Source organism: Nanorana parkeri, unplaced genomic scaffold (genome assembly GCF_000935625.1).
Source record: "Nanorana parkeri isolate BGI_ZX_2015 unplaced genomic scaffold, ASM93562v1 scaffold405, whole genome shotgun sequence".
NCBI lineage: Eukaryota > Metazoa > Chordata > Amphibia > Anura > Dicroglossidae > Nanorana > Nanorana parkeri.
Window position 1 is genome coordinate 797,894 of NW_017306673.1, and position 23,285 is coordinate 821,178.

At 44.1% G+C, this 23,285-nt stretch overlaps 1 protein-coding gene across 1 annotated transcript; it reads right to left on the reverse strand.

The window, feature by feature from the left end:
• Positions 1–4,605: 4,605 nt before the first annotated feature.
• On the reverse strand, positions 4,606–12,365 carry RPL28 (ribosomal protein L28). Its single transcript, XM_018559573.1, has 5 exons — positions 12,334–12,365; positions 9,877–9,966; positions 8,429–8,552; positions 7,333–7,451; positions 4,606–4,739 (listed from the first exon to the last, which is right to left on the reverse strand). The coding sequence occupies exons 2-5, from the start codon at positions 9,955–9,957 to the stop codon at positions 4,650–4,652; spliced, it is 414 nt and encodes a 137-aa protein (XP_018415075.1). The 5' UTR covers positions 9,958–9,966; positions 12,334–12,365; the 3' UTR covers positions 4,606–4,649.
• Positions 12,366–23,285: the final 10,920 nt, after the last annotated feature.

The following is a 23,285-nucleotide window of genomic DNA, read 5'->3' on the forward strand; positions in this document are numbered from 1 at the left end:
AACCCCCTGTTCTCCTCCGAAGCCGGCACTCTCATAATGACTCCCTGGTCCCACAGCTCCTGAAGGGCCCCCGTCATTGCCTCCGATCTCCTCCGGTCTTTGGACAGGGAAGTAATCAGAAGCCTCGACGGGGGTCGCTCCGTCAGCTCTATTTTGTAGCCGTGCAATACCAGCTCCAAAATGTATTTGTTGCTGGTCAGCTTCCCCCAGAGTGGGAAGAATTCCCCCAATCTTCCTCCCACCCTGAGCAACCGGTCATTGCGATTTATTGGGCTGCTGAGGGGGGTTAAAGAGGAAACTGCCTTTAGACTTCCCTTTGTTAAAAGCCCATGGTTTAGATTGGTCCTGCTTCTTGCCATAGAAGCCCCTCTTTTCTTTGCGGAAATTCTGCCCCCTTTGGCCACGAAAAAACTTCTTCCCCTGCTGCTTGGGCGGCAGTGGGAAGCCTTTTTTCTTATCTGTGGACCTATCCAGCACTGCCTCCAGCTCTTGGCCAAAGAGCAAGTCACCTTTAAAAGGCAACCCGCACAGCTTCGCTTTAGAAGCTGCATCGCCAGACCAAGTTTTGAGCCACAACGCCCGCCTGGAGGAGTTGATCAAAGCTGTAGTCCGAGCAGAATACCTGACTGCTTCAGCCAAGGCGTCCGCAATATAAGCGGCAGCCTTGCTCAGTACCGGGAGGGAACCTAGCAACTGGTCATGTTCCGTACCAGACTCCAGGTGGGTTTGTAGCTGATTCAGCCACACCCCCAAGGTCCTGGCCACACAATAGCCAGACCAGGTTTGAACCCAGCACTCACCGATTCCCATCCTTTCCTGAGCAAAGCCTCCGCTTTTCTATCCATCGGGCCTTTCAAAGCCCCCATATCCTCAAGACAGGTCAGTCTTTTTCGAGACTTTCGCTAAAGAGGCATCTATCTTAGGACATTTGTCCCAAAGACCTGCATCTTCCTCCGCAAAGGGGAACATGCGTTTATGACCAGCAGAAAAAAACTCTCTTTTCTGGGTGCTGCCACTCCACTTGGATCATGTCCGAGAGTGATTTATGGACCGGGAAGGTGCGTCCTTTGTCTGAAGCCCCTTATATAGTTTGTCATGCACCGAAAGCTCTGTGGACTCTTCCTTAATATCCAGAGTATCCCCTATGGCTTTCAACAGCTCATCTGTCTCACATGATGGAAATTCAGAGTTAGGACTTACCGGTAACTCTATTTCCATTAGTCTTCCAGGACAGCATCACGAGATTCCATCTCGTGATGCTGTCCTGGAAGACGTTATGGGAAAAAGGAATTTCGCAGCTGGACTGCTACGCAACTCCCCCTCCGACTCATCATGCTCCTGTGACTCATCCTGAGAACCCGAGGATTCACTGGGCGCTTGCTTGCTCACTGTGCTTTCTGCGTATCCCGTAGAGCTGCCTGCCCCCGAAGTAACTGGCAAACTGGTATCCACCAGTGTACTCACCGGGGTCTGGAGCGCCGACCTGAAAGACTGAAATGTAGTAACCATTTCCTCTCTCATTGAGTCCAAAAGCCCCTTAAACATTCCGGCTGACTCTTTTGCAACTATTTTCTCTAAACAAACTTTGCACAAGGGTTTGGACCATGAAGCTGACATTTTTGCAAAGCAAGAGGCACACTTCTTCCCTTTTGGGCGAGAGCAACCTGCTTCAGCGAGGGGCTTGTCCTCCACGGCTCTGACCTGCGTAAAACAAGAGTGATGCAATCAGCCAGTGCTCTGCCCGCATGCAAACCATGTTACACATAACACTACCCGGCTTGTCCTGTAAACAGGCCCCCAATACAAGCCAGGTAAAGGAAGGGGAGAATCGACAAAAGCAAACTCGCCTACCTTAGCGCCCGTGCCATGCTCTCCCAGATCTGGAGTAGCAGCACCCGGCCCGGCATCTGGCAGCTCACTGCCGACCACGCTATCGGCCCTCTCCTGACGTCCCCACCGGCCGTATGTGGTCTAGGTCGGTTATGGACAGTGTACAGCTGATGAGTGGACCAACTCCCTTCCCGGGACACTACTGCCCGATTAGTCGTGGCCGAGCGGCGTCTGCTGTTATCTGAGCTCACAGCTCCTTATGTGTCTCCCGGCACGAGGCTGCTTCCGAACCCGGAAGTGGCGCGCCGGAAGTGACGACGCGGCACGCACTACGGATGGCGCTGGCGCCTAAAAGTGACGTCACCCGCCACATTCCAGCCTTCCACCATCGACACCAGCAAGGGGCCCAGAGACGCTGCAGCCCTCCGCGCGAGGCCAACACCCCCACGCTGCTGAAGACTGCACCGCTCCCCATACCATCAGGTAAGTGCCCCCCCACGCTGCTAGGTATCCGGGACCCCTGGACTACAGCCCCCAGCTGCCTCCAGTCCCCGTACCCCTCCAATGCTTCCCCTGTTGTCGCCATCTCATGTCCACAACAGGGGCTCACGCACACCCCAGGTTACTACACCTTGCCACTGCTGTACACCAGGGGGGGCCACCATCTGGCGCCTATTCACGTGCAGGAGGATGGTTGCCTTCCCTGAGTGATGGAAGGGAACCTTGGCCAGAAATCGGGTGGGGGTCCGATAGGGAATCCCTGTAGGCACTGCAGCAGGTAAACCTGGAGTAGGTCCCAATGCCTAGCAGGGTAAGGCTCAGCCCAAAGGCAAACAAACATGAGCCCTAAAATAACAAACATTACGATGTCCCTGTGTAGCCGGCGGAAACACAAAAAAACTGACTTGGTATGGAAGGAGGAGTCTATTTATTTAATGTGGTTGGTGTTTCCTGTTGCAGGCAGGCGGAGCCTATATCTCGAGAGCTGTCCTGGAAGATGACTGGGGAAATAAAGTTATACTCACCTGATCCAGAGCCAGCTTGCTTAGACCAGCACCTAGAGCCTCCTTCCCCCCCCCCCCCCCCCCCCAGCACCCCCAACTCCAGCACTTTGTGTCAGAGCTGACATGCTGCAAGGTATGATTAATATGCTATGCAGCAGCCCCTTCATGCACAGCATACACCTTATTAGAGCTATGTTACATGCCTAGTGCTGTGTGTAAAAATTTAAGATCTATAGGCTTAGAAAATGAAGTCCGTAAATCGGGGGTCGTCAAATCCATCAATTGCAATCTACCAGTCTATCATGGGCAGGTGATGGGCAGATCATGTTCCTGCTGTGCCCACCCTTCATCTGCAAAGCATCACATAGCTATGTGCCTTTCTGTGCTGATCCTCACTGTTCCTCCTCTAGCTTCCATCTCCGGCTCATGTATGCAGGCCCGTCTTTAATACTGATCGGACGCTGGGCAAACATTTTCTTGGCCCCCCTTCCCCAGGAATTTCTCTCACCTCCCCAACACCCAGAAAAAAAAAACAGCACACATAGATCATAGACTTCTCTCAAAAAAACTTTGACTGCAGGATTTCAAACCGATTGCAAGCTCAGCCATTTATATTAGGGGTGCACCATAAGGTCCCGTATATAATCACATTCTATACAGTGTATAAGACATGACGCCGAGGGACATTCCATTGCTGCAGTGTAGGTGTAGACAGTTTGGAGGGAGCACTATCACAGAGGATTGGGTTAGTATAACTTATTTTCAACCCTAGACCAAAAAGCAGTAAACCCTTGCTGTGCAGGGGCAGCCCCACTGCAAGGCTTAATCATTTTCCCTGGATTTCTGCTTCAAAGCAGACCTGTGATTAAAAAAACACATCTGTTGAACATCTAAGATCATTGCATGCCCATTTTTCCCCTTTAGAAACCAGCAGAGTGAAAGATCAGTTTTTATACCAGCCTCTGCGCTGCACATGCATCACTCAGTAATCATTCTTTTAGCAGCAGTGCAGATTAGAATGGAAACTAAGAACCAAAAAAAGGAGTGTACTGGCGCAGAGATCGTGCAAGGGTTCTCACGCTAAACTTCTACATGGCGCCTCATACTATGTGGGCATGAGTGGGAGTCCATTCTAATACAAGCTGTGCTGTGATTACATGAAGTAGACCGCTGTACACACTGGCAGCAGAAGACACAAAAGTAAAACAATGCAGCCATGCGTTTCTAAATGTTATAACAAATACCGTACAATGTCAGATCCAGTATTTTTTTCGGCTTCCTCTGGATATACTGCAGGTTTATAGAGTTTCTGGGATATGATTTGAAGTGTATTTTTGTCTTGTAACTGAACTGATGTATCTTATATCATGTTTTCAACTAAATACTGGCTATATACCAGCCAGTTTCTCACTTAACCCCACAGACCAAGAAAGGTCAGAGCAACCCTCCACCAGGCTATTGTATTCCGACTGCGGCAGCCATGCCACCGTCAGAACGCCCAAACAGTGAAGGCAGCTCATTGGCTGCATTCACTTTTTGGGCAAAAATTTTCAGGCGGCCGCCTGACAAAAAAGTGGATAAAAAAATTGACTTTGAATGGGGGTACCAAGGAGGGTACACACTGCTCAAATGTATAGCCATCTTAAACCTTTGTTATTCTGTGATTGTGGACCATGTATAAAAGGATATAGGCACAGTAAATCAGAGGATTAATACATCATTTACAGATATCCACACTGACTATACAAAGATAAAGAGGCACATACAGAACTTTTTTTGGTTCCAATATTTTTAATTACTGATATTTCTAGAACATTAAACAGTCTTGGCAGCCCGGGTGCGCTTCTTTTTCACCACAACTGGCTTCTGACTTCTCAGGATAGCACTGGCACGACGAAGAGCCGCCTAAAGGAAACAATGATTCAGTTACTAGTCACAAAAAACGAAAAATTTCCAGTTCTGCTTCTACAGTAATGTCAGACTAAACACACAAACCAGGCTGTACTAGAGGCTGTGACTTGGCTCTAAGTTCCAATGCCCCCATTCCCATATGTTCTGTGCCTATGTGCTACTCCTCATCCACCTTCCTGTGCTTCTGTGTCATGGATCTTCCCAAAGTTAAAGACCAATAAACTTTCTCACAAGGTATTTGGGCATGTCAACAGGTTGAATGCTTAAAGTCTACCTTTGGTATATATAAAACAAAAAACAACCCACTCTCAACACAAAACTTTTCATTTCAGTATGCAGTATGGCTACCCCTGGCACTGCAAGGGTTTACTGCTTCTTGTTGTCTAGGGGGATTGTGTATGAACTTTTACTATTTGATCTCTGCTTTCGCTGACTCCAAGACCAGTGCCCACAGCATCTCCTCCGCCCCTACAGCAGGGAGAGGCCCAGTGATGTCACCACATCTAATCCAGAGCACATAGTCCTGTACTATATGTGAGGACCCTGAGGGCCATTCCACAAGCTGCCGCAGAGGGGAGAGGGGATAAGGTAGGTAAAACTGCTTTACATATCCCCACAGAAAAAACAAGCAGTTAACAAGTGCAGTGCGGGGGATTATATACAGTGGTACCTCGGTTCAAACTTCATTCGTTACACAATTCTGGTCGCAAACTGAATCAAACTGCAATCAGAGCACAATCTCGACTAGAGGAAGCCATGACCACGTGTCAAAGCAGGGAATAAGGCGGTGGTCGTGTTTGCGAACTGAATTGTTCATGAACAGAGGTAGCACTGTATATCATTTTTAATACCCAGAAATAGGCTTCAAAGAAAAATTCTGGAAAATCTAAAAATGAACCCTTGCAAAAAAGGGGCTACCCCTGCAGTGCAAGGGTTAAGTGCTCACTGAGGGAATTAAAGAAAATACTCACCTGATCCTCAGTCCTGTAAGCACCCACCTCTCCACCAGAGGCCAGGGAAGAAGAGGCTGCTGGGACAAGTCTAGCAGCCAAGCGGGAGGGAGGATCAGGCGAGTACATTTTCTTTATTTTAGAAAACAAAACGAGCATTTAACCCTTGCAGTGCAGGGGTAGCCTCACTGCAAGGGCTAATTTTTAGATTTCCTCAAGTTCATCCTTCAGTACACTTCCTATTGAAAATAACCTTTGAGAATACAAAATGTTGGACTTCTTTTGAAAGACGCTAGCACAAGAGCTGTTCTTCCATCTTTGTTTCAACAGGTCACTAATCTGGAACAAGTATGCAGGTCCATTGGTGATGTACTTGTTCCAGTCAGTGAATCATACATTAGGACAAACATCAAAGTCGGAAATGGCATAGTGGGTATTTCTATGTCCACACTTTCAAGGTAAAATGAATGTATGGTCAGTACAATGATTTATTTAGATATACATACAAGGTCAGCTTAATGTAAATCTTGTCAATGTTTGTCATTCATAAAAAAAAACATTTCTATGTATAATCTGTAATTATATGTGTACACAGGGCAGCCATATTTGTTCATTACAACTCACAATTTGCTTGCTGCTTTGCAAAACAAAAAACCCGCTGTGCTTTACTGCTCCTATTTACAATGCAAGTCACTTGAGATCAATGAAAACACTACACTCCATATCGGGCTGGTTATCCTTTCTAAATAGCTGTTTAGCTGTCACACACAGTCACTGTAACAGCTACTGACCTGGATTCTAATAGCCAATCACAACTCTACATTTAATACATAAAAAAACACATGAAAAAGCTTGTAAAATTGAGAAATTGCCATAGAACCTTTCTAAGGTAAACACTGCGAAAAAGGACCCTTGTTTAACCCCTGGGGAGCAATTTTACCATTTTTGTTATGAGAGTTTGTTTTACCATAATTTCCATCTTCCTCATCCATTGCATCGACACATATTATATGCCGGTTTTTGAAAGGACTAAATGGGCTTTAATTTGATGCAACATATGCATATATAAATTCTATATCTTTTTTATAAAAAGTACAAAAAATAAATAAAAAGCATTTTTCACATCTTTGGCAATAATGTTAAAAATAAATTATTTGAACCTATGTCTGGAATGTCAGTAAATTTTGGGAGTTATAGATCACAAAATACAAGGAGTGAAATACAATTTCAATATCGTATGTTTGTCTCCCATCTTTAATAGCCTCCTTGGCACTATATTTTTTTATTAAACTTTTTTCCTTTTTAAAAATGTCAATATTTTTTTATTGATCTGTTCGCTCAGCTATGTGAGCCCTCGCAAGGTGACATACCGGAGTGAAAATTACGACGCTGCAATGCTGACAGATTCTAAACTTTCCCCAATATTTAAGACCTTTTACTGCTATGCCACCAGAAAAGAGACTGCACAACCTTTTTATCATGGTGAATTGCAAAAAACGCTATAGAAAAATCTCAGCGAGGTCACAGAAAGAGCGCAACCCCTCCCCGTTCTGTGCAAACTAAAAAAAAAAAGAGTTTTGGCTGAAGCCAGGCTTTATGTCACTGATCAGCAATAATAAACTTCGTCAATCACTCACCATACGCAGGTCCTTCCTGTAGTTATTCTTGCGAATAATGTGGCGCAAGCTGCTGAGGGTGGCACGTGCGTTTTTGTTAATTGTGATCTTCTCGTATGATGACACTGGTTTGCGCTGGCCTAAAAAAAGACAAATTCAGGTTAACACTAAAAAAAAAACAACAACATACGTGATCAGCTAATTATAGGCAGAGACTCCACTAACGCTTTCATGTTAAAGTACAACTAAAGGCTTCTGTATGGCAGTCTGATGTACCAAATCCAGTTATGTGATGAACAAGTCTCAAGGTAAAGGTGCCCATACACTGCACGATTCTCGTACGAGAATCGCGGGAAATCCTACTGTACGATCGCACGACTTTTGTATTTCGAGCATGTTGGAAAACCAGCCGAGAAGCGTATGTTTTTCGGTTGGTTTTTAACATGATCGAGAGACAACTGCCGAACGGGCCGTTCTGCTGACTGCCCGTTCAGCATTGCAGTCATCGGAAGCCCGCCCCTCAGGGCGGGCTTGCGATGATCGCAAGTACGATCTGCCTGTCCAAGATGGGCAGATCGTACGTTTTTTTAAGTACTTTACAACCCTCGCAAGACATAAGTCTTGCGAGGGTTGTAGAGTGTATGGGCACCTTAAATCAAACTTCCATTACCTTTCCTGGCTGAGCCAAATCCTCCATTTGTCTCTCACACGCTACCCCTCCCAAACGCTGCAGCTCAGTCAGTTATGCCTATCCATTCAGAAAGCAGAGGGCTGGACAAGGTGTGGCCATGTGCTGGTGGGCAAGCTACAGGCTTGTGAATCAATGACAATACTTATAAGTCAGGCCCCATGCAACTTTTTTTATCCCACTGTAGCGCAAGCAGGCACAATTAAAAATGTTGGTCCGAAATGGTTACCAAAAAGGTAACTTTGACCCCTGAGACTGACGTTATCTGAATACTAGTTCCAGGGCATTATCTGAAAGCACTGAATCCAGAACCATATCAGCCAGGCCATCAGTATTTTCAGGAGAGCTCATCAATGGTTGTATGAAATATTCCTCCAGAGGTTTCTCTAATCACACAGAAAACCAGATTGAATAAATACAACTACTTACCAGCACGCTTTTTCAGGACCACAATGACTCCCTTTCCATCAGCAGCAGGCTCGACACCGACTGTTTTCTTGTGAATCAGACCATTGTAGCGAAAGGAGTTCCTGGCCTTCAGATTGTTTGGCTCCTATATAACAATGAAAATGATCATACTGCTACTTGTTCAAACACAGGAAGTGACTTCAGAACATTCCACACAAAGGTCCACAAACCCACATTTACATATACGACTGGTAAAGAAAAAGCCACCAATTTAGGAGCTCCTAACATCAATAGGTGTTTTTTTAAGCAACGGTCAACTGGGAAAAAAACTGCTCCAGCAAAAGGTTTAATATTTCCCTAGTTGGCAATGAGAGAGTCCTTGGTTTGTGCTTTTAAGAGCTACATTGGTTAAAGAATCTTCACAGTAACTCAGTGGGGGGAAATGATCAAAACTAGGCAGGAAGAATCTGGAGCAGTTGCCCATAGTAACCAATCAGCTTCTCTTTAGTTTGTTCAGTTAAGCTTTGATAATGAAAGGGAGAAGCTGATTGGTTGCCATGCACAGCTGCTCCAGTTTTGATAAATTCCCGTGTGTTGGATGCTGCAGATTTTTCAGCCAAAATATCTCGGAGGGTGAAGAAGGTTTGGACTTGCTGTCTGCAAACGGTACTGACAGTCTATTTGCAGGAGTACTTTTAAAATATATTTTGGCATGTTAAAGATCACTTCAGAGTATTTAACAGTCCCTGCTGTAATGCTGCATAAGCTGTGCCACCAACCACTATGATGGTCTTTAAGCACAGCTTATGAGCCAACAAGGCTCTTTACAGAACAACTCTGGGCAAATTACAAACTAACCCTTGCAGTCAGGCTACCCACACACTGCAAGGGTTAGGTGCTCGTTTTGGTCTAGGCTGTAAAAAAAAAAAAAAAAACACAACATTTCCTCACTCAATTCTTGACCCTGTAGGGCTGTCCTCTCCCCCTCCGCTCCGGCTGTGGTATGTCCTTCGGCGTCCTCACATCCAATGCAAGTGCATGGACTGTATTAAACATGAGGACATCAGCTGGGGAAGACCAGGGAAGAAGAGTGATAAAAAGTGTGTTGAGCACTCCCTCTTGGGATGGCTAAGGAAGTTGAAAGGGAGCAATGCCCTATGTAAAGCTACCCAAAGCATCCAATTTTAAATTGTACTGCTGAAGCAACAAATAGAATGTTCTTGTGCGGCTGCAATTTGAACATCCTTGCTCTATGTACAATCCTTATGACTTGGCCCATGTGTGTAACTAATATAGTAAGAAAAATCTGTGTTCAATAAAACCCAGAGAATCTTAGGTTTAGGTTGCTGGCAAACTAAATTGTACCCCGGCGAGCAGATTGTACACACCAGCGCCTAACCCAAGACAGAGCCGGCCGTCAGCCTGACCACATCTAAAATATCAAAGTAAATGAAGACAGCTGTACTTACAGTGCTGTACACCTGCTTGTTTCTCTTGATGAGGAAACTGGAGGAGTTCCTGATGATCATCCACTGTAAATGAGCAGACATTTTTGACACCTACAAAAACAGATATATTTCAGAACGGTACTTACAATGCAAATATAAGAAAGTTAAGCAGGCAGCTAAAGAAAAATTGAGGATCGCAACAAAAATTAGAAAACTGAACAAAATTGGTTAAAAAATAAAAAAAAAAAGTGACAAAAATATTTTCTCTTCCTTTTTTTGTTACAAGGCCTTGATCCTCTAACACAGCCGGCACCTAAACATTAGAGAAGTTTTTCCACTTAACCAGCTCTCATGATCAACATCCTGATCCCACTTATTCCTGAGCTTCACTACTAGCCCGTCACTGATAAGTGGACTTCCCACAGGTAAAGGTGTTGGACCAGACTGTCAAACATGTTAGAAGTCTGCATAGCAGGGGACCCGGTAAATGAAATTTGGGAGTCATGAGGAAACCTGAACTGACAGACATGCATTGAAAGTTTATCTATCGAAAGCTCCAACTACCTCACTGCCCGGTACTTGGAGATTTCAGCCAGACGGCGTCAAGACTGCAAAACACAAAGACTGACGGAGCTCCTTACAGCTGCAATTTAACAATATTCCGCACCTGGCAAACTCAGTATTCTGAAAACGCTATGCGCACCGCAACGGTACAGAGCTCCAGTCTTTCTGAGCACCGGAAGTGAGGTAGTTGGAGATTTCAACGAGTTGGAGCTTTGGATAGAACACCCCCAACCATCCCTGCAGACCAATGAGTGCTACTGACCTCCCAATTCCTCTTCACTGGGTTTTTAAACAGATTTTTACACATTCACCCAGTTATTCCGATTCATCACCCACCTTTTATAATAAGCATACCTTTCACCCCAGGCTTTTAAAGCGCTCTACTAGGGGTTGGTGATGTCAGTCATCACACAGGATCCTGCAAATCAGAGGACCCCATGGTGACGATCAATGACATAACTAAGTTAGTGATGAAGGAACAAAAACAATTTTTGGAACATTAATTCGATTTGCTAGTAGGTAATGGGGGTCAAGTCGACTGTTTTGAAAGGAAAAAAAAAAAAAGGATGGGATTTTTTTTCCGCGAACCACTGTGGTTTATGTTCAGGGAAACTCCATTCATCCAAAATCAATTATTAAAGTCAAATTGGATCATTCCACACGTCTGATGGATTTACTGAATTTTCTGACAAAACTTTTCAAATGAAAGTTTGTACAAAATCTACCAGTATACGGCCAGCTTTATGCCCCATTCACACTGAGCGTTTTATGCAGCGATATCACTCATTTCCAAACGATATCGCTCAATGTAGCTTCTCCAATCCATTTCAATGGAGCTGTTCACATCTCGCCGCTCAATATCGCTTGTAGTTCGTCGCTCCTACATGACCCTTTTTTTGAGCGATTTTGCTCCTGATTGCATACAGCCCAATAGGAAAAAGTCACTCAATATCGCAAGTCGCTCAGTGTGAATGGGGCCTAAGGCAACTGTCTATTGCGCATGTTTGATCACTTTACTGAGAGGGATGCAACAAACGGATCTTGAATATCAAAGCAAGATCCAAAATTGTCTATACAAATCGGCAGCAGTAGAAACATTCAAGGCGGCAGCAATAGGCAGTACAATAGCAGGGAGAAAAGCTCTACAATCCACACAGGAATTAAAACGCCACCAACCTCTTCCTGACAGGCTGCCCTTTTGCTCTGCTTTTTCTTACAGATTTTCTATACCATCACATGACCAAAGCATTGGCGAGTGCGTCTCTGCAAGACCAACAACACCGCTGAAGCATCACATCATCCCGCTGGAGTCCATAGCTATAAAGGTGTTGTCGGCCACCAGTCGCTGGAGCGTCGCAGTCATGTGACCACATAGAAAACCTGTTAAGAAATGGTAATTAGCAGTTTAGTAGAAGACAGAGCAATGGAGAGCCAACATTTTAGTGGTGTATTTTTGCCTCTTATTCTACTTAAATTCAGCATAGAAACGTGACTGAACACTGATGACACACTGCACTGTATGTATAAGACAGGTCTTCACTATACTAATGGAAACACTTCATTTTAACCAACCCCCCTATAGTTATCGTCCCTCGGTTTATACTAGGTGCTCATATTAGGTTGTCCTGTACACAAAGCAGAGAGGATACAAGGACCAGAATGGGGTCACGTGTCCCTCATACAGCAGGCCGGCCGCCTCTCCGCTCTCACTATGGCAGCGCTTCGCTCTGGGCCTACCGCGCTCCCCCATGTGCTTATATATCTGCCGCCACCCGGCACCATGTACAGAGCTCCCACGGGTTAATGACCATCCGGTATGTCAGTAGACAGCGTCTGGTGTATAGCGGAGCCATCTCCCCGCCACTATAAGCCCCCCATCTCCGGTACGAAAGAGCCACAGACATGGAACACTACCTCACTCCGCTCAGCCAGGAGAAGGAAAGGAAAGGAAAGGGGCGGAGCCTGACCTTATTTCCTTTTCACAAATCACTGGCCACCACGGGATATGATGTAATTACGTTAAAGGCACGACGTAAGAACTGAAGCTGTGGAAGCCATATTTGCAAAGGGCAGCGATACCGTTCGTAGATCGGATGCATGGGTTGTATTGTGGAAGCTGAAAGAAAGAAGGCGTACTAGCTAATCAGAAATGCAAGCAAAAAGAAAATGCGTAATAGTAAATAAAATAAAGAGAGATAGAAAAGTAGGGACTGCAGATATGGGGTTGTATTGTTGTTGCCCTTAGGTTTTTTTTTTCGGTTTTTTGGGTACTTTTCTTGTTTTTGTTCCGTTAGTTGTTTTGGGCTGTGGTTTTATTGTAAATGTTCACAATGTACGGAAAGGAAAAAACAAAACAAATAAATAGTATCTGATAAAAAAAAAGAAATGCAAGCATGCGCAGTGCGGTATGTCACATAAGGCTGTCAATTTAAATGAATAGGCTGCTAAGGGGTAGGCAGAACAGGTGGGCACTACAGAAAGGGCAGGGGGAGACAAAAAGGGCAGGACCTGTAAACTAGCTGAGGTAGTTTACAGCTCATGTGGAGGGGGGTTCACTTTTGCCTTGGGTGTTGAAGCACCTTGTCCCAGCACTCCTGCCGATGCACAGACAACAAAATGAACGTCCAGCATATTGTTTTATGCGTTACAGTGCATTGCAGCACATGTACAGTATGTCAGTGTGCATTGAAAATGAATGGTGTACATTGCAGGACCACGCTGGGGAGGTGTAAATAGGCCCTAATGGCTGTGCCCTGTTCTGTCTGACTGACGCCTATCACCTGGACAAGAATTGATGGGGGCACATGAGGCTTCCTTAATTTATATTACTGCCTGTGCCCCTCTTAGGGGACTTCTTCCTGTGACTCCCATTAGAGAAGGAGGAATCTTCATAATGCAGGCACAAGCAGCAGTTCAATCCTGACAGAGGTTCTAAACTTTGCTTATTCTACCAGAAAATGTTTTAGGCTTTGTGTACATGGGCAGCATGCTGCCCCCTGGCTCTCATGCTGCAATGTCAGCCCCACACATAGTGTGAATTTTGGTCGGTACATTAAAAACCGCCTGAAACTCAGCCAGTGTGTCGGCCCCGCTGGCTGTCAAAATACCTGAACAATCTGATTGGATGCAGGCATTGTTCAGGTGTTATGAGAACCAGCGGGGCTGACTAGCAAGACACTAAGGGGTCTATTCACAAAGCTGCCGAGGTCAGCCGAGTGAATGACCGATCAGAAGTGAGCCGAACACTGTTCGGCTATTCACTTCAGGCTGGTACGGCTGATTTCAGCCGTGCATCGGCTGATTTCAGCCGTACATCGGCTTGCTTCGTGTGGCTTCGGATCAGCCGAACATGCTCAGCATGTTCGGCTGACCCGAAGTGCAGAAGGAGTTCGAATGGTCCAGCAGGAGATTCCTCCAGCCACACAGTTTAGTGTAGATTGAGGAATCTGTTGCACTTTTTCCATTTGACCATAGAAAGTCTGCAGATAATCTGTAGGTGTATGGCCAGCTTTACCTCTCACTACTCTATCCAAAAAATGTTTTGGCTTTAGATACACTTCCCTACGCACCTATTGTCAGTAACTGCAGAAGCAACTCGGGGAATACTACTGTAGGGAATAGATTGGGCTTGAACAATGCAACGTCTCTCTTTTAAGCCTCAAGCTGCCCAGGACCATAGTAAATCTGCAATGTCCAGCAAGAACAAGCACTGGAGATTGATTCTATAAAACAGGAATAGCAGGAGATGCTGATAACACAACCAAATATTCAGGCACAACAAACAAATAGACACTACCAATATTTTTGGTTGTGTTTATTTTAACAATTCCAGGTCTGCATACAGTAGTTGCCATCAGGGTTTCATACACTGAGCAGGAGCCAGGTGTCAAACTAGTAGCAGAGCCCTGCAGATAACACTGGAACTAATGGCTCCCAGACTGGGAAATACGACTGAATTTTACCCGGCCCCAATCGCCCATGTGCATGAGAAATAATCTTGCAAGATCCGCTTTTTAATATATGTGGGACATAAGAGGATAGGATTAATCATACCGCAATATGGAAGCCTTTTTTTTATGTAGAAGAATAATACTCGCTGGGGTAGGCAACCTCAGCACTCCAACTGAGGTGAAACTACAAATCCCATCATGCCTCTGGGAATCATCCCTGTGACTGTTGGTCTTGCTGTGCTTCATGAGATTTGTCTACATCAGCTGCAGGTTCAGCTTCTGTTCAGTGTTTCTGACAATGACCGTTGCTCCTAGGCGCTCTCTTATGACCAAACCCATAAACTTCATCATTCTGCAACTACTGTCAAACTTCTGCCAACTTCCTGCCTCACAGTGATGATGCGACTCCAGTAACAGACTCTCCTGGTTCCAGACTCCGGCTGTTGTACTCATTCATCCTTCTCTCTGCATTCCCAGACCTGGCTCGGCTGACTACCCGCTTTGGTGTCTGACCTCGGGCTTGGATTTACCTATTGTTTGCTATTTTGTTTATTGTCACTTTCAATAAACTTTATTTTTCAACCTGCGCTTTTAGCTTCCATCTGGTTTTTTTGTTCCCTGACAATTTGTAGTTTCAGCATAGCTGGAGTTCCAGGGTTGCCTACCCCTGCACTGAGGCTACACAGTGCTAAGCATGATTAAAACCAAGTAGTAGTGTTGATGTATCTCAAAACCCCCAGACAAGCAGGAGTGGAGAAAAAAGCACTCGTATGGACAAGCACTCATGTGCAGGGAAATTTAAAAAAACAGAGCTTCCCCTTCTAATGCAGTTTGAGTGGATGGATGACGATGTGTGTGTGTGTGGTTTGTTTTGTCCTAGGTTTATGTCTGGATTTTCCGGCTTACACTACATGAAAACAGTGAAGGCAGCCAGTGCAAGGTGTTCAGCTAATTGGGATCCAGTGCCTAGTGAATATTCAGTCATTATGCCCCTGTTCCCTATTGAAGTAATAGGCAGCCTTTTGTCACTATGGGCTAAGTACGCAGACATAAACGATGAAAACGAGAAAGAATGTTTTTAGTTGCTATGGTAACACCATTCTTCTGTTATCAATCACATGAATATTCCACAGAGCACGTACAATGCTGTGCAGGAAAAGTTTCAGCATGTCAGAGGTAAGCTGAAAAGACAGTAGTAGGAGCGCCATTAGCAGTCATTTCAGTCAAAGGATCAGAGTGTATGAAAATGGAAGATGCCAGCACCTTGTCAGCCATGTGCATGCTCCACTAAAGGAAGCCTAGAGGAAACTGCACAAAACAGTAAAGGATTGTTGGCCTATTCTGCAAATATAACTTCTATATGACAAGTGAATATGTTGTAAATAATATCCGACTACAACGCTGTAGAGCTTAAAATATGCTTTTTATATGAAACCTTTGGTTGTTGACTTAAAGGTGAAATGTAAAATGCTTATCTAATTAGCACTGTCATCACATCAGGTCTGTATTCAGTTAAAGGTGAACCTGTGACCAAGCTAAGGGCATTAAAGCATTTATATATTCTTAATATCATCTTAACCCTTTCGCAGCTATGGACATACCTAGTACGTCATTGGCAGCACGGCCCTGTAAACACCTCCCGGGACTCGTCTGTTTACCTTTGTAAAGCAGGCTGCCGGCTTTACAATAGAAGCGATTCTGGCAGCTCAGCTGCTACCAGATCCCATCTATGAGCCGGTAAAGTGCCCGCCCGACACTCCTGCCGTATTTCCCGGGCTCCGCTGCCCATCCTGCGGGCCAGGGACGGGCATGTCAGGTGCCGGTGTTCTATTACTACCCCATGAAATGTCTGGACTTCTGGGGGAATGTGAAGGGAGTCCAGAAATCTCACATGCTACTGCGCATGTGCGGGTCCAGAACTTTTATAGACCCAATGTTCTAACACAATCCCGCATGTGCAGAGATTTTATTTCCGCATCTGTTGACATATAATGTTAATAAAAAGAAAAAATGACTACTAAAATGTAAATAATATATAAGAATAATAAAAGCTAATAATATATATACTATCTATCTATCTATCTATCTATCTATCTATCAACGGTGTTCGAACAGGCCTTCCGCTTCCATATCCCATACGGTGCAGTGTACGGCGAACAATGCGTTCAGAGATCATTTGAGATTAAGATCCGCAGTTATTTGATGCACTGTTGCCCTTCTGTTGTCTTGTACCAGTCTTGCCAGTCAATGTTCTGCCCTAACATTGACTAGTCGCTGACGGCCACAATTCGCACGTTCAGACCCAAATTTTCGGCTGACAGTCCAGTCTTAAAACACTTTAATAACAGCTGCTCTTGAACATTTAACGAATTCAGCTGTTTTGCTGATACTCGCTCCATGGCTCAGAGCGCCAACAATCATTCCACGTTCAAAGGCTGTTAAATCACGTTGTTTACCCATATCTTCAGAAACAAATCACTTCTACTGTCATGGTAAACAACCTGCTTCCCTATTTATAATGGTCTGGCCCTCTAGCAACTTCAGCGCAAAATTATAGCTAATTTGCCTACAAACGTCAGGTGGTCATAATAATCTGGCCACTCAGTGTATATATCGGTGACTTCCTGAAAAGCATCAAAATGTGCCCATGCATAAAGTGCATATAATGTGTTATATTAATCACTGTATAACAAATCAATAAATCAACTGTATAATAAATCTATTCTCCATGAAGTGCTTCAAAACATAATTTTGCTTTCAAAGTCCCGTGCATCAGACTTAAAACACCGTGTTTCAAATCACTCTTGTGCTGTGAAATTGTGATCCTTTCCTTGTGCTTAACCAGTTGACATCCGCGGTGTTAAACCCCCTTCCCATCCAGGCCATTTTTCAGTATTCAGCGCTGCGGTACTTTGACTGACATTTATTCCGTCATGCAGCGCTGTACTGAAATGAATTTTATACCCTTTTTTGGGGACAGATAGAGCTTTCTTTTGGTGGTATTTATTCACCACTGGGGGTTTTATTTTTTTACTATATTAAGGAAAAATTACCGAAATAAAAAAAAAAAAAACAAAAGTGATTTTCACTCAGCTTCATAGTTCGAGCCCACGTGTGACAATGAAACTGTCACACGTCGGCTCAATAGATGGGGAAGTGAGCAAACACATACCGTCACTCGCTCACTTTTCGATCACCTCCCTGCAGAGAGGCGTGACTGTCATTTACGGTTCCCTGCAGGGATTCTTCCCCTCTCTGATCCTCCGGCGCTGACTCTAGATAGGCAAAGCCAGCTGTCACTCATGCAGCTGGGTGGATCTCCACAGTAATGGCGGGATCCGTCCCGGCTGCGGCGGTCTCAGTATACCACAAGCTGTAGCTCGCGATATACTGAGCTTTGGATCACGGGAGTACGCTAGTTTAAGTCCTCCCGTGACCCTTAGGTGAACTATGGGGAAAAACACTCACCACATAGTTCTCCTTTAAAATGAACCCCCGAAGGTAATACACTCACCAGAACTGATGACTATAAAAGACAGTCAGCAAACATTTTCATTAATCAGGAGAAACCTGATCTCCCACTGGAGGTGCTGTGATCTCCCTACTGCTCATCCGTGGTCTATCTGGTGATCGTAACCTCCATATCCACATATATCAGAAGAAAATGGAATAGCTCACTGTGCAGTAAGTACAAAAATGTTTATTAAAAATAGTAGAGACTTACATGTAAAGCTTTTAACCCTGAAATTAAGCAAAAACAGATGACCTGTAATGTTGATCTCCCTTGTGCTAGTTAACATAGTTTCAACTATGTACTACTAGTGGAGCTTGATTAGATGTAAATATAACCTGAATATAATATGGGGTAAAAGAGTTGAAATGCAGAATTATGTGGAGGTCTTGTGAGGTGTTTAAATGGTTTATTTGGTAATAATACATCCTAAAACAAGCCATGTAAATAACATGAGAGACATCTTGAACTGTAATACAATGAGAACGTTTCTTTACAATGGGGATGGATTTCTTGGGCCCCCTTATCTCAAAGAGTGCTTCCAGATTCTGATAGGCTTCCTTCCCCACAGATGCTACATCCTCTTGTGGACCAGATGTGAGGAAGAGGCCCTTGTCCTCATCAACATAGGCACAATATATCTCCCCCTTGCAAGGTACTCTTCTATGTTGGGGACCACACACTCGATGCCCCCCCTTTTTTTCTGGCCTGCTAGGCTGCATGCCCACATGGTATGAAAACTTAGGGGGAGCCCCACATTATTGGCACAGGGTCCTCATTTACTGTAATATCCACATAAAACCCAATCAAGGATTAAGGTCTGGTATAGATATTTAGGGAGAAACCACACTTTTTTCAGTTTGTTGTGGGGTGCTCCTTTAAAATCCATATCAGACCATAGCCAAGGATCAGGGTCTGGTATTGATTTTGTGGGGGTTGTCCAAGTAGTTTTTGTTGTTTTTTGGAGGGGTGTGGGGAGTTTTGCCTATGACATTTTGAGAAAGAAAAATTTATTCCATTTACCTGAAATTACTTTTTTGCTGATAGCTTGGTTTTTTTTTTCTCCCCTCACCCGAGTGATTCCTTGCATTTTTTTTTTTTTTAAACAGCATGGGTACCCCCCAAACTTATACCAGACTAATAATGGGGATCTGGTATAGATTTTGGGTGTTCCCCGTGCTGTTTAAGACCAGTGCAAGGAATCAGCAATGTGGATGGGAGAGTAGATCTGGTGGTGGAAGGGGGAGCCAGGTGATAGGGGAGAGTGTAGGGTACTGAGTTGTGATCTGTCGGAAAACAAAAAATATATTTGTTTTATTTTTCTTCTTTATTCTCTTTATCACCAGACTTCATAGCCAATCAAAAATGTAGGGGTCTATTCAATAAGCTGCCGTAGGCAGCTGAGTGAATGACCAACCTGAAGTGAAGTGAACCGAACACTGTTCGGCTATTCACTTCAGGCTGGTACGGCTGATTCCAGCCGTACATTGGCTTGCTTCGCATGGCTTCGGGTCGGCCGAACATGCTCAGCATCGGCCGAAGCTACGGCCAGATCCTTCGGCAGCTTCGTGAATAGACCCCTTAGATTGTGCTGATGCTGCTAAATGGCAAATAATGTGAAGTTTTACCCATGACAGCAAAACACTTTTCCTCTACAATATTTTTTAGATGTAAGTTCAGGTCAAACAAGGGTGAAATATGCACAAAAGTTTTCCTCTGCATTTGTGTTAGAAAAAAGAGTATAAACCTGTAAATGCTGTACTGACGGATTTACACATCACAGCACATATTTATATCGTGAACTTTACTGAAGTAGGTAACACTTTCAGTGGGCAAGAAAAACTTTATAAAGTATATGTAACATGAAAGAGTTACAGTGCAAAGGAAATCCAAAGGGATGGTAGACACTCTATGCTTCAGAAACCACTTGGAGTGTGAAACTATTATCTTGTAGAGAGTATCAAACACAAAGAGTAGCAGAGGACTTCTAAAAAGACTTCAAAATTTAAACCTAGCAGAAACCTCCTGACTGTAAGTTTTACTTCTTTCGTATTTTGTAGAAAGCACTGTGGTATTTCTAAAAAAAGACTACAGTGTTATGTTATGTTGCCATGTTACAGAAAAACAGAGATGAGCTCTTATTTAATGGATGTAATAGAATACATTTTTGTATTTATTTTACCGTATTTGCCGGCGTATAAGACAACTTTTTATACTTAAAAACATCCCCCGAAAATCGGGGGTCGTCTTATACGCCGGGTATACAAAACGTCCCTAATCTGTCAGCCCGCTGGATGTGCAGTAATACTGTATGTTCGGTAGCTTCGGCTACATACAGTATACCGCTGTGAGCCAATCACGGCGAGCGGTGTACACAACCTTTGCCTTGATTGGCTCAGCAGAGTATATCGCGTACATCGCTTTCCGTGATTGGCTCAGCGCTGTATACTGTAGCCGAAGCTATCGTACATACAGTATTACCGCACATCCAGCGGGACAAACAAGTCACATGGTGAAGCTCCTTCCTGGGGTGGCCACATACAAGGCTATGAGGGTTCAGTCTGTAGCATTGCAGAGGATTCTAGCTGAAGTAATCACTGCACAATATATGACTCTGGTATTACCGCACATCCAGCGGGCTGACAGATTAGTGGGTGTATTTAAACAAAATGGCCCATGTTGATGTTTTTAAATGGTGTTGCCTCAGAAGGGGGGTAGTCTTATACGACGATTATAGCCCAAAACCTATGTTTTAACTGAAAAACCGCAAGAGTGCAGGACCCACAGGACACCAGGATTTGGTTGAGATCCTGGGACATACTGTATGTGTTGACCATATTTACAATTGATTTAAAGCTGAACTCCAGCCTTATCTTTAACTTTACCCAGTTGTGCAGGTTTCCCTCCTGGTATGAAATCGAGAGGGTTCAGTCTGTAGCATTGCAGAGGATTCTAGCTGAAGTAATCACTGCACAATATATGACTCTGGTATTACCGCACATCCAGCGGGCTGACAGATTAGTGGGTGTATTTAAACAAAATGGCCCATGTTGATGTTTTTAAATGGTGTTGCCTCAGAAGGGGGGTAGTCTTATACGACGATTATAGCCCAAAACCTATGTTTTAACTGAAAAACCGCAAGAGTGCAGGACCCACAGGACACCAGGATTTGGTTGAGATCCTGGGACATACTGTATGTGTTGACCATATTTACAATTGATTTAAAGCTGAACTCCAGCCTTATCTTTAACTTTACCCAGTTGTGCAGGTTTCCCTCCTGGTATGAAATCGGCTACTCTAATGTCACTGCACAGTGAGCTCTTCAAATTGCGCATTAGAAGCTGCTTTATGCTCAATGTCTGCTGCCTCACTTCCAGGTTGGATGACATCCAGCTTCTTCAAGCTCCTTCTTCCCCAGCTCGGCTGTCAGCAGCCCTGCCGCAGAGTGCTGTAAAATATGTAGGAAGTTACGTACAGCTCCCTGTCAGCCTGTTCCCCTGTCCACCAGAGGTAAGAAGACCCACTCAGTGATGATGTTACTGGTTCTAAAATATTGTATATCTAGAAAACAGCACATTGTAAGTAAAACCTCTTTAACTCCTCCCCTACTTGCCATGGTAGACATGTAAACTGGCAAAAAATGTGTTTCGTTTTCTTTTGTTTTGTTTCTGATGTTTCTTTATTTAGTTTTGCGGGATTCAGGTCTGAAAGTCAACTTATTTCAGCAGTCAGATTAATCCAAGTTTTCTTAATTTCAGATGAGTTAAATAATCATTAGGAATGAAAATTCGTTGCAGAAATGTGACATTAAATGTTTACTTTATTTCTTTTTAACTGTTAACACTCCACAGAAAAAAAAACCAGCGTGGGGTTCCCCCAACAATTCCTACCAGACCCTTCAGGTCTGGTAGGAATGTTAGGGGGGACCCCTGATGTAAAAAAAACAAAACCTGGTAGGCGTTGTAAGGGGAACACCAACACCAAAAATATGAAAAAAAATGTGGGGTCCCCCCTAAAATCCCATACCAGACCCTTAATCCGGGAAGCAGCCTGGCAGGGCAGGAAATTGGGGGGACCAGCAAGCGCCCCCCCACTACCATCATACCAGGCCACATGCCCTCAGGATTGGGAGGGTGCTTTTCCAGGGGGAGACCCTCTGGAAAAGCACCTTATCCCCATGCCAATGGGGACAAGGGCCTCTTCCCCACAACCCTGGCCCTGTGGTTGTGGGGGTCTGCAGGCAGGGGGACTCATCTGGGTATTCCCTTTCATAAAGGGGGCATCCAGATGCCGCCCTCCCTCTTGTGAATGAGTAAGGGGTACTCGTACACCTACTCATTCACTAAAGGGTTAAATAAAACCCCCTCATTTCCATTTTTCCACCAAATGTGACCTGTACATTAACCCCTTTACCTCCTCCCTCTGTGTATGACCTGTACATTGAATGTATCTAGTGAACAATTAGCAAGTTCCAAGCGTTAACCCTCTCAATACCAGCATGTTTCTCCATTTCCTAAAATGTGTGGCAAAAAATAGCTCACCTTGGGGTATCTATGTTCTAAAAAGAGGTCATTTTGAGGGTTTTCATACGGTCCTGGCATTTTTATTTGCCATGTTCTATGACAGAATATAAGGGAAATAGGCTTATAATACACCATCAAAAGAACGCTCTGTCTAAAAAACCCCCCATAAAAAATTAATTTGGGTACAATATTTGATGACGTAGTAATTCTCAGTCAAACTATCTCAGCACTAAAAACTAAAAAAACAGCCTGGTAATGAGGGGGATATAACCTGCTGTTCCTGAAGTGGTTAATAGATTATCTACGGAGGAAATGAGGAACCAAGAAAATTGAAATTTTGGCTGACTAAACATCAGACTTATCATGGGCCCTGTCCAGGCAGGACTTCTCCGACTTTGGTGGTGACTGATCAAATTTGGCTTAGCTTTTGGTAGCTCAAGGTTATGTTTAGTATCCCAGCTTTGTATTTTAGATTGGGAAGCCATCCTTAAAATCAACTCACAACTGCAACAGATGTACTAAAAAAGGAAACTGCATTCCATATACAAAACAATCCATTTATTAAACAGAATATACAAGTTTTTTAAAATCAATAAAAATATTGCATCCTTATTACGCTGTACACTATTATTTAGGTCTCTGTGCTGATATGTATTATGTGCTAGTTGTGTTACTACATTACTGAGGCAAAGTATGCTACAGCATTATGATTTTATTTATTTTTTTAATTCTGTATTTTGTTTAAATAACAGACTGTTTTGCACAGAGAACATGGCTTTTTTTCCCCTTTCGTGTGTTTTTTAAGTAGTAAGTACCAGGCAACTCCAGATTCAGTTTTGGTTCTGGCAGTCGCTTCATTTGTCAGTTTTAGGTATCCAAGAA

Excerpts from the sequence above, each read along its gene's own strand:
- RPL28 (XM_018559573.1), bottom strand. The coding sequence starts at position 9,957 with ATGTCTGCTCATTTACAGTGGATGATCATCAGGAACTCCTCCAGTTTC. Across the intron at positions 8,553-9,876 it reads ACAAGCAGGTGTACAGCACT|GAGCCAAACAATCTGAAGGC; the intron begins GTAAGTACAGCT and ends ATTGTTATATAG. Across the intron at positions 7,452-8,428 it reads GGTCCTGAAAAAGCGTGCTG|GCCAGCGCAAACCAGTGTCA; the intron begins GTAAGTAGTTGT and ends GTCTTTTTTTAG.